Here is a 19,976-nt window from a genome sequence, read left to right on the forward strand (position 1 = left end):
GTCGATGGGTGACGTTCTCTGGTTCCTCCGGTCTCGATGGGCGGCACAGGAGGTCCAGGGGCACAGAGCTCTAGGGCGCGGGACCGTTCCACCTGCACGCTCCTATCACTGACATTAATTAATACGGGGGGGGCAAGGCGGCTCCTTCCCCCCCCGAAATTCTCGCGCGATATGTTTCCCCCCCGCAAACCCCGCGTAAGGGCCGAGGGTCGCATGGTGACGGGCGCCTTCCCGGCTGCCACGTCACAGTACAATTCTTTCGATCGGCACTAAAAGGATTAAAATAGGTATGTCAAGATAATATTCGAATGTATCAAATATTAATAATATAATATATATTAAATATAAATATAAATATAACATATATAATAAATGCTGTCATGTATGTATTAAACAAATTTTAGTCCGATATAGTTTTTTATCCAGCCGCGTCAAGATCTTTTACATTAAATATTATTTATAAGTACTCAATAGAAGAATTTGTTGTTGGAGGAATAAGTTTTACTTATAGAAAGTTATTACTTGTATAACGGAAATAATGAATTACATTGCCTAAAGGTACATCTTCAGTTACGATGCACACTAAGAATGCAAACATTGTCGTTTATCTTAAATAAAGAATTAATTATATTGTAGTCATATATATGTCAGATTTCTCAGTTGGCGCGATATTGTTTTAATATATCACTTTTTTTGTATAGTAGAACAGTGTTATTGTTGTGTGTTTTATTTGTAAAAATTTATATTACGTATATATATATCTTGAAAAAAATAATTTAAGTTTGAGATTTCTAAAAATAACATAATACGTGTTTGTACTTGGCGCCTTTTATTTATTTTTTCTATATTACTCATTACGCCACAGTATGTGGTGACGCCCATCATTTGATTGCTGATCAGCTGTATTATCGAAAAATCAATAGTGATAAAATTGAAAAACGATCTACCTGAACGAGTCAATACGCACCGGTATTGATTTTTCGATAGCATAGAAACATAACTAATCAAATCATCCCAGCTTGATCAGCAATCAAATGATGGACGTCATCACATACCGTGGCATATAATAGTATTCTCACCTTATTATGTATCTTTAGAAATTTTCTCTCTCATTATAATATACGTTAATATAAAGATTGCATCATTTTCCTCTCTCTCCCGCTCTCTCTCTCGCTCTCTCTCTCTCCCGCTCTCTCTCTCTCCCGCTCTCTCTCTCCCGTTCTCTCTCTCCCGCTCTCTCTCTCCCGCTCTCTCTCTCCCGTTCTCTCTCTCCCGCTCTCTCTCTCCCGCTCTCTCTCTCCCGCTCTCTCTCTCCCGCTCTCTCTCTCCCGCTCTCTCTCTCCCGCTCTCTCTCTCCCGCTCTCTCTCTCCGCTCTCTCTCTCCGCTCTCTCTCTCCCGCTCTCTCTCTCCCGCTCTCTCTCTCCCGCTCTCTCTCTCCCGCTCTCTCTCTCCCGCTCTCTCTCTCCCGCTCTCTCTCTCCCGCTCTCTCTCTCCCGCTCTCTCTCTCCCGCTCTCTCTCTCCCGCTCTCTCTCTCCCGCTCTCTCTCTCCCGCTCTCTCTCTCCCGCTCTCTCTCTCCCGCTCTCTCTCTCCCGCTCTCTCTCTCCCGCTCTCTCTCTCCCGCTCTCTCTCTCCCGCTCTCTCTCTCCCGCTCTCTCTCTCCCGCTCTCTCTCTCCCGCTCTCTCTCTCCCGCTCTCTCTCTCCCGCTCTCTCTCTCCCGCTCTCTCTCTCCCGCTCTCTCTCTCCCGCTCTCTCTCTCCCGCTCTCTCTCTCCCGCTCTCTCTCTCTCTCTCTCTCTCTCTCTCTCTCTCTCTCTCTCTCTCTCTCTCTCTCTCTCTCTCTCTCTCTCTCTCGCTCGCACATTTTCACTTTCTGGGATGCAGTTCGAAATATATTCACAGCGCTTACTGTGTTGAAAACGTAAACATCGTTCTGAAATCATTAACGCGCTTAGGCACTGTTCATTTCGGAACATATTGTTAACGCGCTCATAATCGTCCTATATATAAAGCTAATGCAAATGACATTAGGCCAGCGCCATATTGCACAAAGAGAGAAAACGAGAGTGCGTGCTGCTGGTTTAAATCTTAGTTCGGCACTTGAGCCGTTAATGTTGAATTTTATTCAAGCTATCAATTTTTTTGTGCTTGAATGAAAACATCCGTTCTCTGGCTTATCTTTATCTGGAGAATGGCGTGCGTTCAGGATTAAGATCTTCCAGAACAGAGCCATATATTTTGAACTGACTTACTAAATCGGTATTAAGCGTAATCACTGTTGAAGAATACGAAAAATTTTGCGTGCTGCATACTGCAATATTTTTAAAGAACTGAAGATACTGTAACTGAATACAAAAAAATTTAAGAAGAGTGATATGGAGAATACATTCGAGAAGCGTGTCGTTCTTATGCAGTTTTTGGACTTGGCACTTGAATCTTCGGATGATGAACATGATATGTTATTCTTTCTGGATTCGTCTTCCTCGAGTAATGAAGATGAAATAAAGGTGATAGCTGCTGTCCAGAAAGGACGACGCAAAGGTAAAATTAGCAAGAGACCTCGTCTGCAACATTATATTGAAAGAGTTATACCCAATTATACTAGCGAAGAATTTAAAATGCACTTTAGGTATGTATTTAACTATAAATCTGTTTATATATTGTATGTTATAATTTGTCATTTTTATGTGATAAAAGGAATATGTCTTATTTACAGATTGTTTCCTGACACATTCGAATTTTTATTGAAACTATTATCTCCAATGTTGAAACGCAAATCACCTTGTGGTAGAAATGCTTTAGCACCTGAAAAACAATTGTTAATGGCCCTTTGGATGATGGCCACACCAGATTCCTATCGGTAATTATTTTAATTATTACCTCGCCATGACGATGTGAAACACCATCGGCTACGGCAATTTTTGTGCAGCTAGTGAAAAATTTTTCTGTATTCTGACTCTAATATTTTTGAAATAAATCTACCTGTGTAAAATTTGATATTGGAAAAGCCACTGCAGTAAGAACTATGAGGCGAGTGTCATATGCTTTACATAGGCTGGTTTCCCGTTTTATTTAATGGCCTCAGGGTGCAAAAGCTTTAGAAGTTCAGGAAGAATTTAAAAAAACGAGCGGATTTCCTAACGTGATAGGGGCTGTCGATGGTAGTCATGTACAAATAAGGGCTCCCCATGAAAGTGATCAAACATATATCAATCGTAAAGGATATCATTCAATTCATATTCAGGTAACAGTATTTAATAGTGATTTTTTGTCTTTCTCATTCATGAATCAATCATATTATATATTTTACCATTCATATATGTTTCAAGCTGTATGCACACAAAACTTATTATTCACAAGTGTTCTAGCAGGATATGCTGGATCAGTACACGATGCAAGAGTCTTAAGACTTTCTCCAGTAAAAAATTTTATTGACAATCATAATATATATTTCTCCGATGATTCTCAGTTAGTCGAAGATGCTGCCTATGGGATACATCCTCAAATTATGGTACCCTTCAAAGATAATAGGCACTTATCAAATAAACAAAAGAACTTCAACTTCTGCCTCTCTTTAGCTCGAGTGTCAATTGAAAGAGCTTTCGTGCTGTGGAAAGTTCGATGGCGCAGTGTATTAGATTATCTACCCATGGTTACTCTGGAGAAGATTCCAGAATATTTGATTGGAACATGTGTATTACATAACATATGTATCCTGAGAAGAGATATGATTGATTTAGATGAAACTGAGCAGCCGCAGCAGCAGCAACAGCAGTTTCCTGAAGAGAGATTAATAAATAGAGGAATGGAATGTGGACAAGCCAAAAGGGAAGCAATTATGGATAATTTATGTACGAGGTACATCCAGAAAGTAAGAATACAACAATTGTTTAAAATCAAAAAATGAATATATTTTATTGAAATTTACATGGTATGTGCCAAAATATGTTATTATTTCTCCACATAATCGCCGTTGAGGTCAATGCACTTTTGAAGCCTGGGCACCAGCTTTTGTACCAGGTATGTCGGTAATTACTTTCCGGTTTTTGTAACAGATGTCACTAGCCATAAGTATGCAATGTTATGATTTGATACATATGTCATTTTATTCTATTGACATTAACCTCAAAACTACACAAGTTACGTTCCGCCAAAATAACAGCGTTATAGATTTATAATTTTTTGAAAATGTCGAGTTTTGTGCCTGAAAACGTGTATTTGCGGCACGCATTACTTTTCTTGTTTAATCAAAAGAAAAAAGCCGCTGAAAGTCATCGTTTGCTGGTAGAGACTTACGGTGAGCATGCTCCAACCATAAGAACATGTGAAACGTGGTTTCGACAATTCAAATGCGGTGATTTCAACGTTCAAGACAAAAAACGTCCTGGTAGGCCGAAAACGTTTGAAGATGCGGAATTGCAGGAGTTATTGGATGAAGACCCAACACAAACTCAAAAACAATTGGCAGAAAAATTGAATGTGAGCCGAGTAGCAATTTGTGAACGATTACAAGCGATGGGAAAGATCCAAAAGATGGGAAGATGGGTACCACATGAATTGAATGACAGGCAATTGGAAAATCGAAAAATCGTCAGTGAAATGCTGCTTCAAAGGTATGAAAGGAAGTCATTTCTGCATCGAATAGTAACGGGTGATGAAAAATGGATTTATTTCGAAAATCCCAAGCGAAAAAAATCATGGTTATCACCTGGCGAAGGCGGCCCATCGACTGCAAGGCCAAATCGCTTTGGTCGCAAGACCATGCTCTGTGTCTGGTGGGACCAGGTTGGTGTCGTATATTATGAACTGTTGAAACCTGGAGAAACAGTTAATACTGATTGCTACCAACAACAAATGATCAATTTGAACTGTGCATTGATCGAAAAACGTACACAATACGCTCAAAGACATGATAAGATGATTTTGCAGCATGACAACGCGCCGTCTCATACAGCAAAACCAGTCAAAGAAGTGTTGAAATCACTTGGATGGGAAGTTTTATCGCACCCGCCGTACTCTCCAGACCTGACTCCATCCGACTACCACCTTTTCGCATCGATGGGGCATGCGCTTGCAGAGCAGTACTTCGCCGATTTCGAAGAAGTTAAAAAATGGCTCGATGAATGGTTTAGCTCAAAGGAGAAACAGTTCTTTTGGAATGGCATCCATACATTGCCTGAGAGATGGGCAAAATGTATAGAATCAAATGGCCAATACTTTGAATAAATATATTTTAACTATCCATTGTAAATAACGTGTTTTCTTTAGCGAAAAAACTGGAAAGGAATTACCGACACACCTGGTATACCCTCGTCGTATACCGTTCGCTCCACTTCCTGAAGCCACTTTGTCACAGTCTGCATGACCTCCTCATCGTTAGAAAAGCGCTGTCCATCCAAAAATTCCTTCAATTTATTGAAAAGATAGTAATCCGAGGTACCAGGTACGAGGTACTCAGGGGAGTAGGGTGGGTGAGTCACAATGTCCCATCCAAACGACACGAGCAGGTCTTGAGTGAGCCGGGCGGTATGGGGTTTGGCGTTGTCCTAAAGGAGGGACACACCACGAGTCAGCATTCCCCTCCTTTTATCTTTTGTCTTTGATTTTTTTTCTCAACTTCTTTAGGGTCTCACAATATGCAGCAGTATTGATAGTGGTTCCTTTGGTCATGAAATCGACCAACAAGAGCCCTTTCCGGTCCCATAACACGGACGCCATGATTTTCCTCTCTAAAGATTGAACTTTGAATTTTTTGGAGGATGGAGAATGGATATAGCGCCACTATAGAAACTGTCATACTGAGACTGAAGAGAATGAGACTGAAGAGAATGAGACCGAAGAGAAGTGAGGAACCGAATGACTGAACGAATCTCACACCTGCTGTAGGTGGAGTGAACGGAGGACGTACTGGTTGACGTATTAGGCTGCTGCGACGACATTTCGTAACTGACTGAGGCGCTCGATGGCTTATTTTGACCGTTACGAATCCCTCTACACGTCATGGGTGCCAACTTTGCAACAAAAGAATCCCTACGTTTAACACAGCTCTTGTATTCTTACTTTTTGGATATACCTCGTATGAGAATTAATATGTAACTTTTATGAGAAAATGTAATTTCATTTTTTAATTATCAAAAACTTGTCATAGTTTCAGCGTCATAGTTTGTGTTAGTTATTGAGAACTTGTCACAGTTTATTAATGAAATGTTCTATAAAGATTATATTTGTACAGAAGGACCTCACAATCCATTTCTCATTATTTCTTTATGTTAATATTTAATAGAAAACAATTGTTTTTTAAGGTGTTTTATTTTTATATTTTATGTCTTTACAATTATAATTAAACGGTTATAAAGTAAAAAAAATTAAAGAATATCACAAAAAGTGCAAACAAAATAAGTTGTACAGAGTACTTATGTAAGAAAACGCAACATAAAATTTTTAAATATAAGAATAATATTGTCTGTGGTCATTGCCTCTCTATATCACATATGTATAATTAACTGATTAAAAATAAAACATATATATTTCAAACTGTTTTCCTAATATAAAAAAATATAACGCATCAAAACAAATATTTTTTACTCTTTTACACTTGTTGTTTAATCGGGTACTAAGTAATAACTTTGTACTAATAGCGTCTTCGATTAAGGCAAATTTGGATCTGGGCTACTAACCTTTTTAACTTTTGTGATTAATTAAAACTAGTAACCCAGATCCAAACTCACTTCAATGGAAAACGCTATAAAATATTCTCATTTTAGTAATACAATAGTGTACCCAGTTAATGTGAAGCCTTTTTAATATTATAGCAGTTTGTAATAAACTATGCTATTTATAATATTCATGCTATTACTTTATGCTTTTTATAATATTATTTACATATATTATCAAAATGAAAATAGGACAAAAATAAAAATTAAAATAATTTAATATAAAGTTACTTAGGATATACTTATTTACTTGATACACGTATCAAAATCAATGTAAAATAGCATATTAATAATTTTTAAAACTATTAAATAGTATTAAAATAAATACTTTAAGAAAGTAACTTGCAGAAATGGGAATATAAACCTATATTTTTCCATTACGTAAGAAATAAGCCAAAAATATTGATAATAAAAACATTCAATGCATTTATGTTACATATGAATTAAGTAGCACTATATGTGTTTGTACTTCAATGTTTTTTATGCACAAAACATAAAAAATAAAAATTAATCGATTAGTACTAATCTGTTAACAAAAATAATGATTAATTTCTCATCATATTATACACCAAACCGCATAAATGCTTGACCTTATCTAGCCTTAATAGCAACATTGAAAACTTTCGGTCAGATGCATCGTATATGAAATATTTATAATGATTGTTAATTCTTCTATAGATTGCCGATGTCTCGAATATTCAACAGTCATAATATAATATAATATTTTATACATAATGCGAATATTTTATATATAATGCGCCTAACCAAAAAATTTCATATATTTATGAAAAAAGAAATGTAAAATATTTATATTTAAGGAATGGCTAAATATTTATGGTATCTGATGTATACAAGGAATGAGTAATATCGTATTTATTTCTAATCTTATAGTTTTGGTATTAAAGTAATTATGAAACTTGTAATATGTTATAAAAATAAATAATCAGTGACCATAACATGTAAACACAATAGACCTATCCATTTTAAATAAAAAAGACAATGAGCAATTAGGAAAGGAATATAATTTTTTTCCATTTTAAATAAAAAAACAATGAACAATTAGAAAAGGAATAATTTCTTTCCATTTTAAATAAAAAGAACGATAAGCAATTAGGAAAGGAATATAATTTCTTTCCATGCTATTTGTCTTATTTCTTATTTTCTTTTATTGCATCAAGCAATTGTTGCACCATACTAATTTTTTCCTCATGTTGTTTACTTCTTTGTTGCACAAGTATTTCAAACCTGGCTGCTGTTTCCTTTTTATTCTCTTCCTTTTTAATTTGTTTATCTTTCATATTCTGCTGAATATCGTCCAGAGATGTGTCTATTTTTCTTTTCTTACTTTTTTGTTCTCTATTCTCTATATTGTCTTTTTTTGATGAAAAAAACTTGCAGAGTGAATGGCTCATTTTCTGACGCAATTGCTTTAGGATTAGCCCAACCAGACTTACCAAATATTTCATATGCATCCTCTGAAGAAAAAATAACTCTATATTAATAATGTCTCTTTTATTTCATTTACTAAAGCAGAAACAATGTTGTTATTGCTGTAATATTAATAATTACCTCAAAATACGTCCATGTCTTGCAGTCATTACCTGACATAGAGTTATGATCTAAAAATTTTTCTGTACGTCTTCTTCAATCCATTGAATTTAGATTGACACTGTTGACTAGTTACAGTATATTTTGAATTCATTTTTTGCATGTCTACGGCAATCAAGTTCCATATTTTCTGGTGACGTTTTGTGCCTGATTGGAACTCTTCCCCTCGTTCCTCATATTTTTCGAGAAGTAAAAATACTAGTTTAGACGGCCATATGAACAAGGACTTTCCATTTTCAGGCTCTGTGTACAATAAATGCTAATACATTAGGAAGATGCATTCCAAAATAAATTTTATACACTATTTGAACTATATTTCTACTACGAACCATCTTGTGCTTCACAATAATTTGTCTGCGAATTAGATGAAATTGAAAGATTGATGTTTGATGTTGAACTCTTTGAAGACGAAAGACTTCGACCGCCATACAATAGACCATTCCAGCCGATGAGTATAAAAAATGTTTCGAAAAATTTGTTGAACGTTTCCAGCGCTGTATTGACTCAGAAGGAGACTATTTTGAATAAACAAGAATAAAAAATCAAAATAATAAATGCTTTGTATTTTTTTTAGACCAGTCTCATTGGATCTGGGACAGACTGTGTAAAACCGATATCGACTTCATATGTCAAATATGCTGGTTTTCCCGCGCTTACAACGTCAGTGCTCACAGTGCCTTACTTCTCGAGCATAAGCACTGTGAACACGAAAATTATGACGTCTCCTTGCTTTAGCGAGCATGTTTAAACCAATTCAGAACAGACGAGAGCGCGCAAATAGCGCTGTGAATACATTTCGGACTGCACCCCTGTATTCCAGCATATTCTTTTCTCTCTTACTCTCTATCGCTTGCTCACTCGCACTCGCTGTTGTCTGCTTCTTCAGCGCACTCGTAAACGTCTCTGGTGTCGGAAAAGCGAGATGCACAAATCTCCTCTCCTATGCGGTCTAGCATTTCTTACTTTCTTACTGAATCGAAATTTTTCGTGATTTAGACTTTATCTTAAAATATCTCCATTTAGAGACAATGTACATACACAAAAAACACAAGAACACTTTTTTTCTTGTTTTTTAAAGCCAAATCGATTGGAACTAAGTAAACCCCGATCGATTTAGCCATTGCTGAGATACAAATATCTCACTTTATTTCAACTCGCTGTCTCGCGATATATAAGCACGTCGTGTTTCTTGATTGATTCAATTACATAATTTAAGGTGACAAGAAACATGTAAAGAAAGTTTCAGCTTATACATATCAAAATAACACTCGAGTTTGCGATAATACAAGGAGGCTATTAGCTCCATGTTATTGAAACGTGAACAACCCTAAAGTTGATGAAACTTTATGCGAAACAGTAAGTTAAAACGAGGTGAGATCTTTGTATCTCAGCAATGGCTAAATCGATCAAGATGTTTTTAGTCCTAATCAATTCGGCCTTAAAAAAACAGGAAGAAAAGTGTTCTTGTGTTTTTTGTATATGTTGTCTGTAAGTGTAGACCAGGATGAGACGATCGTTTTGCACAGTTGAATCACGTGTCCTGAATGAATGTTTGCATGTCGTACGTCGATCTGCTCTATCGCAATTACTTACTCGATTCTCGTTATATTGAAATTTGCTGCCCCGAATATCTTTATATGCGAAAAAGTGGTAGTGCTGTTGTATTCATGGGAGTTGTGACATGATATAATCATAAGCCGGTATCTAATACGGGTCGAATAGCGGAATATCCAAGGGAGGAACACTATTCAGCAAGTGAGATTTTAACGATTCTATGTGCTTTATACATATTTCTATATCACCCTGGCTGTGGTTACAAATGTGCAGTAGCGATATTAGGAACAAAATACATACTGCATTCGCAGTTTCATTTTTGTCGCACATATCAATTTTGAAAAACACGCAATTCATCGGAGGAGAGCGAGTTGACTCGACGAACACCTCAGATTACGTGAATATTTTGTAGAATAGAGTTCTACTCGCGAAATTAAAACGGAGATACAAATGTCAGCTGTTCGAGAAAACTTTTGGTTTGCGCGATGATTGCACGATTATTTATATATGATCCCTAGATCGTGGTCAAATCTCACCACAGTTATCGTGTTCATCAAAAGGGCAAGTGGACAAAACAGCGCACATTGTGTTCTACCGAAAGATCCTCGGTTGAATTCAAATTTAATGTCGTGTCGACATACTGAGTGACTTTAACGCACGGATTTGACTATTACTGGATAATGTTCTGCATGTGCGATTTCGACGACAATTAGCCACCTTTACGTGTTCTCGATTACACGTCTCTCGTTAATATGTATATTTGTCCGACGAATCAAGATTCGCGTTTCGAACACAGCGATCACGTATACATACGATGTAAATTACAAGCCTCGTAGTTTAACATTGTGTCAATGCACTTATCGATGGAATAATATGGAACTTGTAAACACACGCCAAAAGTTCTCACGAGATTCTATGATCTTAGCTAAGGCAACTACTTGGAAAGAACATACATTGGGAAGCGAATATGTAAATCGCAGTCTTTAATTTTTAAAGCAAGAATAATGGGATCGGTGAATTCTGCTGGGTATTATTTCAAAAAATTAAGCAATTATGTATTGTAGAGAGGAAGAGATCTAAAAATATTTAATATTTCTTTTGCTGCCGTTGAATTTTCATGCTGTCCAAGAAAAGAGGAGAGAGAGAGGAAGTTAGGTATAATTAATATATTATCTCAAATTTCACTTGTTACGTGTATAACTCTTTATTGTGTTTGTTGAAATTACAAATAAATTTGTATAGTTTAAGCGCCGTTATTTTCACGAAGATAAAATATCAATATTGCAAACGTGTTAACACGAATCTCTTTTTCATCTGCTAGGAAAACAAATATCTCGCCTATTGCAAATATTCTTTTCTTTCTAGGAATGTTCAAGTATACGCGTATCCGAGTAATTATATATCCGAATTTATTTTATAGTTACGACAAAATTGTTCTATATACTGTTTAAAATACAGCTGATGCTTCAAAAAAAGAATTTATTTTCGGACTGTAAAAAGATAATTTGTCTTATTGAACTATCGACTGGTGTAAAATGCATCGAGAAAAAATTGTTCAAATTGTATCAATTCCAAGTCTACAATCGTCTTTGCGTAAGATCTTAAATTTTTAGGTCTAAGATGGATCTGTATACATTATTTCCGATAAAATTGATAGCGTGAAATGGTCATGATTGCGAACGATAACTCGCGAACTTGATCACGAACTTGATCGCGGTTATGATGAGAGCCGAAGTGACAGTATACAAGAATTTTGCTAATGTTACAAATATAACGAAGAACCCGCGAAAAACGTAGGTATTTTTATCATATTTTTATCCGGGGGATAAAAAAGACACTATGTGCATCGTGTATTATCAAGCGAATTCTATCATAACTACAAACCTGCGAGCACTAGTTCGCATTTGATGCGAACAAAATTTGACCCGAGAAAAAAAGCAATTTTCCAAAGCAGCGTATACTAATTTTCCTAACAAAATAATAAATAATTTTCGATATAAAATAATAAATAATTAGTGCACAACTCATTGTGCTAGCGAGTAACATTCACTATAAAATAATTAATTTCCTCGTCACGATAATAAAATCAAAACCACAGAATATTTTAGCGAGTCATTAACATATTAAGTGGGAAATTCGTATAGATTCTACTCGAGACGGTCTGGATAATTTCAGCTGCGACTTCTTCGAGACGATAGTTTAATTCTGATCTCAATGCTTCCCACTCTCTTAGAAGATAATCATTTACCACTTGAGTTAGATATGCGGGAGTACCTCTTTGTTTTTTCTTAGTCGTCATTTCTCCAATATTTCTGAATACCACGGTAACATTGTCCACGGAGAAATATTGTTCCTTGTCTTCTTCGTACTCAAATTTCGTTCCTCGTATAGTAATGTCAGCAGTGACGTCCGAGAAATTGCTATTTATATCGTATCTGCTACTTTTAAGGAACGGTATTGTAAGCGAACTGTATCCGTCGAGCTTAGTGGACACATTGACGAATGGAAAGTGCGCGAAGAACTGAATATACTCTTTCCTGTTGGCAATTCTGAAAACAACAATTCTAAGATAGTTTTGTACTCAGCTGATCACGAGCCGCGGTCGGATTCACCATGTGGATCGTCTCGGTTGACCATGTTGCTACTTTTTTTTCTTTTCAGTACGGCGAATATTGTCCGGATGTATTCATTGATTGTCGCTTTGCGCATTTTTAAAGTCCTTAATACTCTCCTCAGGTAACGTAGGATTTCTCTGACCGACAATATTCGTCGTACATGTGAAATATTGGTTTACCGAACGATTCGCCGATATATCCGTTTGTTAGATAATAATTACTTACTTGACGTTACTTATTGTGAAGTTTGATATACCGTTGACAAATGTATCTCTAAACTTCAACAAGGGAATAAACCGGTTCCTAGAGGTTATCTTATAAAATTCCATATAATATGGCTCGAAAGAGGGTATGCCCAAACGCCGAACACCCTGTGCTAAGTAAGGCCTCATCGAATCCAAGCTTTGCGGTAAGCATGTTTGGAGCTGCGATCTTGGACATATGTGTAGATTTGGTACTAACAACAAAATAAAGTGTTCTTTCAATCTTTCTTTCGCGCGTGAATCAAAGCGACGTAAGTCGTCGATCTCACGTTCGATCCGGAAAACTCGCGGTTCTCGCGAGAAGAAAAATCGACGCGGTTCGACGAATATGTAGATCGCGCGTATCTGTCACAAGATAGCCGAAGAAAACTGAGCATCATATGTGTTGATACTCGTTGGAGAGTGTTACTTTATCCGATAATCGCAGTGTTACTTACATCTCTCCCTTAGATAGTTGGCAGACATCTCCGCGATCAAGCCGCACGTTATAATGAGGAACATAAGGATAATACGCATTTTTGCCTGCGAAAAGGTCCTTGCTTCAGTCCAAACTTAACGAAATTCTGAGCTATTTCGACGTGCAAATTTATCGACAATGGTGTAACCGTGTGATTTCAACAATAATCCAGCCACTCGCGTTGTTCTCGATCTCACGACTTCCATTAATATATCTGTTCGACGTGTCGAGAGTGTATTTTAAACACAGCGATCACGTGCCGACAGGATGTAAATCACGAGTTGCCTGTTTAGCGTCGGGGCGGAGACACATTGAGAGGACCATGATAAATATGTAAACACTTGACGCATGTTTTCACTAAATTCTTCTAAAAATCTCTCTTCGCCGGACTGTCATCCGCCGAAGCGATTATTTAGAACGAAATAATCGATCTAAATTATAACATCTGCTCTTATCTTAACGCATCGCGTTAAATTGGAAACTTGAATCGATGACGTTAGTTTTCGAAAAATTAACAACTAGAAAAATCGATTCGCGTCTACATCGAGAAATTCTGTTTTGTAGATTTTCACGAGGAATGATAATGCATTGAACGAGAAAACATTTGAATAGATAAAATATATCTCTCCCGACTTTTCATAACTTCGACCCACACTGTTATCTGTTCGGGACCGAACAAGATATTTCCCGTAGATATTTATACGCGTATACACAACTCTCACGTTAAGTTAATCAAGGTTTAATATACTATATTTCAAATTTTTCCTCTAACATATATAACTGTTTATTACGTGTTCTCAAAATATAAAATGACTTCATACAATATTTATGTTACTGTATTTGCGTGATAAAACTGTCAGCGCATTAGATGATCAGCACATCGCATGATCAGGATTGCTCGATGATTGATTATGACAGAAACCGAAGTGATAATACAGGAAACATCCTCCGAACGTTATAACTTTAACGAAAGATTCACGAAGAACGTACTTTTATTATATTTTTATTTACCAAGATAAGATATAAAAATATAATAAAGAGACATTATTGACATCGTGTACAATCATTCAAATTTTGTTATAATCGGTTTTCATGCTCGCATTCTTGATCATTTAGTGCGCATCTAACTTCGTCAAAAAAAATAACGTTTTATAAATCGACATAAATTTACTTGATATGAAATAATAACTTGTGTACAATGGTTCCGAAGATTGATATTTGTCATACAGTAATAGCTTTTTCGTTATAATGATTAAGAAACACGGTAGTGTCTCGCGCTAAGTGCACGCGAGAGCGAAGTGACGTGCACGGGTCGCGAGACCAGCCGTGTCTCTTTACGCGAAGCATTCAGTTTATCCGAGGCAAGATTATCGTACCGCTCAAATGGCTAATCTGGTCAAGTTCTAAGTAAGCTCAATCGATTCCTTAGGGTCGATTTACATAATAAAACTGTCTTTATTTTTTTCCTACGTGCACTGTAAATCGAGAATTTTTAATATAAAGTCAGAATCGCTAAATTTTCATCACGAAAGAAACGTCGTCCAAAAAATGTCCAGTTGCATACCTTTCTCCGTTAGATGGCGCTACAGGTAGTAATGCCAGACATATATATACATAATACGAATACGAAACGATATACGATAAGATATAATATAATATAATGACATATATAGGTTATGTTTCTCTTGGACGCTTTTGTATTGACAAAATTATAAAGACACACGCTAAATGCACATGAGAGCGAAGCGATTTTATGTGTGAGATCCATACTTAGATCCATTTTTTGACTTAAGTATGCATCAGTTAATATTTGTCATTTAAAACTTGTCTAATTATTTATAATTTCAGATTATTATATAATAAAGTTTTATTTAAATGTTTCAGTTAAATGATACATATGTTTATCCATATATTTGTAATAGTGCTTCGACTGAAGATCTCTTATTTAACTCTGAATTTGAATCTGAATATTTTACTAGAGACAAGTTTGAAGTTGTAACTATTCATACAAGTCTTAGAGTTAGATACGCATAATATATTTAAGGCTTGTTTTAATATCATAATTTTAAAGTTGTCTCTAGTAAAGTATTCATATTCGAATTTAGAGTTAAATGATTACTAATATATTATCTGTTATAAGTGCAGAGATTTCAGGACATGCAATAATGATTAGGTATAATATTAAATTAATACATAGTAATATCGAATTAATAATATATTTTATTTTCAGGAAATGGAGACTATCTTATACATATTTTAAATGTAACATATATATATTTTATTAAGTATACAAATGAATAAACCAATTTTTTCAGCTACATTCAAGGTTTATTTTAAAAGAAAGTAAATTAAATTATTCAATCAAAGTATTCGCCGTTGCTTTCTATAACTTCAAACCATCTTTCAGACAGCTGATGAAATCCATCTCGGAAAAATGTTACGTTTGGACACGATAAAGTCGTCAAGCCATTTTCGGATCTCATCCACTGATTGGAAGTGCATATCGAACAAGGCGTGTTGCATCGACCGAAACAAGTGATAATCGGATAGAGCAATGTCTGGTGAATACGCCGGGTGCTGCAAGACGTTCCAGCCAAGACTCATTATGGTGTCTTTTGTATTGGAAGCAATGTGTAGCCTGGCGTTGTCATGCAACAATTTCACTGAACGTTCTCCTTTGCCAGTATACAGGCGTTTTCATTCCAATTCTTAACTCAAGCAGATTAATTGACGTTGGTAGCAGTCCGCAGTAACTGTTTCACCCGGTTCCAACAACTCATAATAAAGCACACCCTTAATATCTCAGCAAATGCAGAGAAGAACCTTCTTTCCGAAGCGATTGGGTTTTGCGACCGATTTTGATGATTCGCCGGGATTTATCCATTACTTTCTACGTTTCGGATTATCATAGAGTATCCATTTCTCATCGCCCGTAACGATTTTCCACAAGACTTTCGACGCTGCTTATTGAAAAGAGAAAGACACGCTGCCACTCGTTGATTTTTGTTGGTTTCAGTGAGTTCATGCGGAACCCATTTTCCTTCTTCCTGGATTTTTCCTATCTTATGTAGGCGTTTGGAAATCGTTTGCTGCGTTACTCCCAACTGTTCTGCAAGCTCTTTTTATGTTTGTGCCGAATTCTCAGCGAACAGTTGTTCCAAATCATCATTATCGCACTTCGGAGGGCCTCCAGGGCGTTGTTTGTCGATTAGACTGAAATTACCGCTTTTAAACACCTATGTGAAGCTGGCCCCTCATTATCAAAATTTGAAAAAAATGATGAGAGTTCCAGTTGCCCCCCAAAGAGTTCTAGAGTTCTCAATCGGTTTTAGAAATAGTTCTGGCGTTTTAAGCAGTCAAAAAGGCAATTGAAAAAAGAGGGGTCAACTTCACAAAACCGTCCAAATTAGCGAACTAGAACTCTTTCATTTCCGCTCGAATCGGTTCAAGTCATAAGGAAAATCGATAGAACTCTTCGGGGGGCCACCAGAACTCTGAAGAAACTGACCGATTTTCAAAAAAAAATTTTCTCTTAATTGGACTTGGAAAATTCGACATCGACGATACTTTGATAAGCTAGAACTCTTTCATTTCCGCTCGAATCGATTCAAGTCATAAGGAAAATCAATAGAACTCTTCGAGGGCCACCAGAACTCTAAAGAAACTGACCCATTTTCGAAAAAAAATTTTCTCTTAATTAGACTTGGGAAATTCGACATCAACGATATTTTGATGGGCTAGAATTCTTTCATTTCCGCTCAAATCGATTCAAGTCATAAGGAAAATCGATAGAACTCTTCGGGGGGCCACCAGAACTCTAAAGAAACTAACCGATTTTCGAAAAAAAATTTTCTCTTAATTGGACTTGGAAAATTCGACATCGACGATACTTTGATGAGCTAGAACTCTTTCATTTCCGCTCGAATCGATTCAAGTCATAAGGAAAATCGATAGAACTCTTCGGGGGGCCACCAGAACTCTAAAGAAACTGACCGATTTTCGAAAAAAAAATTGTCTTTTAATTAGACTTAGAAAATTCGACATCGGCGATACTTTGATGAGCTAGAACTCTATCATTTCTGCTCGAATCGGTACAAGTCATAAGGAAAATCGATAGAACTCTTCGGGGGGCCACCAGAACTCTAAAGAAACTGACCGATTTTCGAAAAAAAATTTTCCTTCAGCTAAATTTAGAAAATTTCTGAACAAAACCTTTTGAACAACTTGCGTCTCATAAAAAAACATCTTTTGATCAAGTTCCCCATTCCGCTGCGATAGATTTGATATCGTATTATTATTATGAATTGCATCTTTTTCCGGTTCCTCGATTATTATATCTTTAATTATATAATTAGCATTTCTGAGATGAATTTCCGATTGTAATAACTGTCTATTTTCGTCTAAGTCTATGTTTTCGCTCAACGCTAGAACTAAAATAAATTTTATATAATTGTTTAGTAATATCATTTATCTCATATGTTTTCTCCAAATACCTTAAGAAATATTATTTTACTTTTACTGGTTTACCTCTAAGGTAATATCATTCAGCAATCATCCCAATAAAATGATCAATATCTAATCTTATATACAGAGTGTCCCATTTAACTTGACAAATCGTAATATCTGGAAAACTACATGTCAGATAAAAAAAGTGGATAATGAAATTTGGTCGTCTCGAAGAGAGACACCCAATGATATCAAACTCGACCTCCTACCCTATTCCCGGGGGATGGGGGTGGGGGGCAACTTTGAAATCTTAAATGGGAACCCCCATTTTTTATTGCAGATTCGGATTCTACGCCACAAAATACGTAAGTTTCGTCTGAAACCTTTTTTTTGATTCGTGATAGATGGCGCTGTAATCGCAAAAAATTAGATTTTCTGCAATTCTCCCTGAAATGATCATTGGATTCAAAAATAAAAAAATACCTGTTCAATATTTTTAAAAATATCTTTAAAAAACATAATAGTTATTCCCCCCCATCCCCTCGGGGTAGGGTGGGTGGTAACGTTTAAATCTCAAATGAGAACCCACATTTTTCATTGCAGAATTAGATTTTACGTGAAGTTTTTATGGAAACAATTTTTTTCATTCATGATAGATAGCGTTGAATTTTTCCGAGAAATTACTTTTAGCGTTAACTTTTAGCAGGAACAACGACGAGGACGTAGTAGTTTTCTGTTCCCTTCAGGGTGCTTGTTTTAGGTGAGTCCCCTCGCCTCTCACCATCGGGGTGCAAAGTCAGAAGAGAATGATAGTGGCATGAAACATTCTTCAAAAATTGATTAAGCACCTCTCCTGATTAGAAAGGTAAATGTCTAATAATGATCGTCTCTTAAGTTCTATGGGCGCGGACGATGGAGAGATGTCACTAACAAATTAATTATGCAAAATCACCCCGAATAGGTATTTTTTCATTTTTCAATCCAATGATCATTTCTGGAGAATTGCAGAAAATCTAATTTTTTGGGATTACAGCGCCATCTATCACGAATAAAGAAAAAAGTTTCGGACGAAACTTACGTATTTTGTGGCGTAGAATCCGAATCTGCAATAAAAAATGGGAGTTCCCATTTAAGATTTCAAAGTTGCCCCCTACCCCCACCTCCTGGGAGTGGGGTGGGAGATCAAGTTTGATATCATTGGATGTCCCCCTCCGAGACGAACAAATTTCATTAACCACTTTTTTTGATCCGACATGTAGTTTTCCAGATATTACGATTTGTCAGGTTAAATGGGACACCCTGTATAATAATTGGATAGTATCACAATCTTTATTATGAATAATGTTGTAACAGAGTTTTAAATATTTACTTAAATCAGGGCGGACATAAAACGTATGTGCGACTGCAATTAAAATCGCTTTCCCGGAATCTGTCACTATCATTCGAAGTATAGGAGTACCATCTTTAATAATTTCTGAAAGAAAATAACTTCTTATGGCTGCGTCCTGTGGTATCTTCTGCGGATACTATTTGAAAGCATGGAAAATTACCAATATTTGAGATACATGTACACTTGTATAGATTTTTCGCCATTTGGAGAACGTATTTTCTTTCTAATGCTTCCAGTGACATCTACAGTTAGGAAATAATTAATATATTGTTTGAATAATTAATATTAGCTTTCTTAGATATTATCTATTGCTCTTGGGACCAATAATTTATACAATAAAATAGTTCTATGTCTGTATTATAAATAATCAGTATAAAATTGATGTAGTTAGCAATTTGTAAACTTTTAATCGGATCGGTGTCACGTAAATCTAAACGTTTATCCGATTCTGTTTTGCTTTACGGAATACTATATTGTCATATAAAATTGGATGGATAATATCGCCTCAGGTATTATAACATTACCTCTATACTTCTTCGTTTCAATATAAATTAACGCTTTTCTTACATTAACTAATTTACTCGCAATTTTCTCATACAACGATCTTCTTAATTGTTTTTTATGCATAATTTTCGAAGAAAAGACCGTGTTCTTTCAAAAATTACGTCACTCGCTTTTATGGGTTTTTTTATATAAAATACCTATAACTTGCGCGTTACATTCTTTACCTTTAACTTCAAATCGCGTATAACATTTTAACTGTAACTCATAAGAACTTTTGCACGCTTAAAAGAAAGTGCGCACGGCAATTTGGTTTTCTGTTAAATTCTTTCTATAAATATGTGTGTCCATTTATCTGTTTATAATGTTACGTATTTTTGTTCATATCGTCCATATGTTTGGCGTGTAGATTTTATTTATGACTTTTAT

General features: G+C 35.9%; 1 protein-coding gene and 1 pseudogene across 1 annotated transcript; one reads left to right on the top strand and one right to left on the bottom strand.

Moving 5' to 3' along the window:
• Positions 1-2,375: 2,375 nt before the first annotated feature.
• On the top strand, positions 2,376-5,740 carry LOC109504711 (putative nuclease HARBI1; annotated as a pseudogene).
• Positions 5,741-11,064: 5,324 nt separating this feature from the next.
• Positions 11,065-13,429, bottom strand: LOC105192396 (uncharacterized). The gene is made up of 3 exons (XM_011156518.3): positions 13,191-13,429; positions 12,716-12,947; positions 11,065-12,424 (listed from the first exon to the last, which is right to left on the bottom strand). Exons 1-3 carry the CDS (start codon positions 13,267-13,269, stop codon positions 11,980-11,982), a joined length of 756 nt encoding a protein of 251 aa, XP_011154820.1. The 5' UTR covers positions 13,270-13,429; the 3' UTR covers positions 11,065-11,979.
• Positions 13,430-19,976: the final 6,547 nt, after the last annotated feature.

Source organism: Harpegnathos saltator, unplaced genomic scaffold (assembly GCF_003227715.2).
Source record: "Harpegnathos saltator strain DR-91 unplaced genomic scaffold, Hsal_v8.6 scaffold217, whole genome shotgun sequence".
In the NCBI taxonomy this organism is placed as follows: Eukaryota; Metazoa; Arthropoda; class Insecta; order Hymenoptera; family Formicidae; genus Harpegnathos; species Harpegnathos saltator.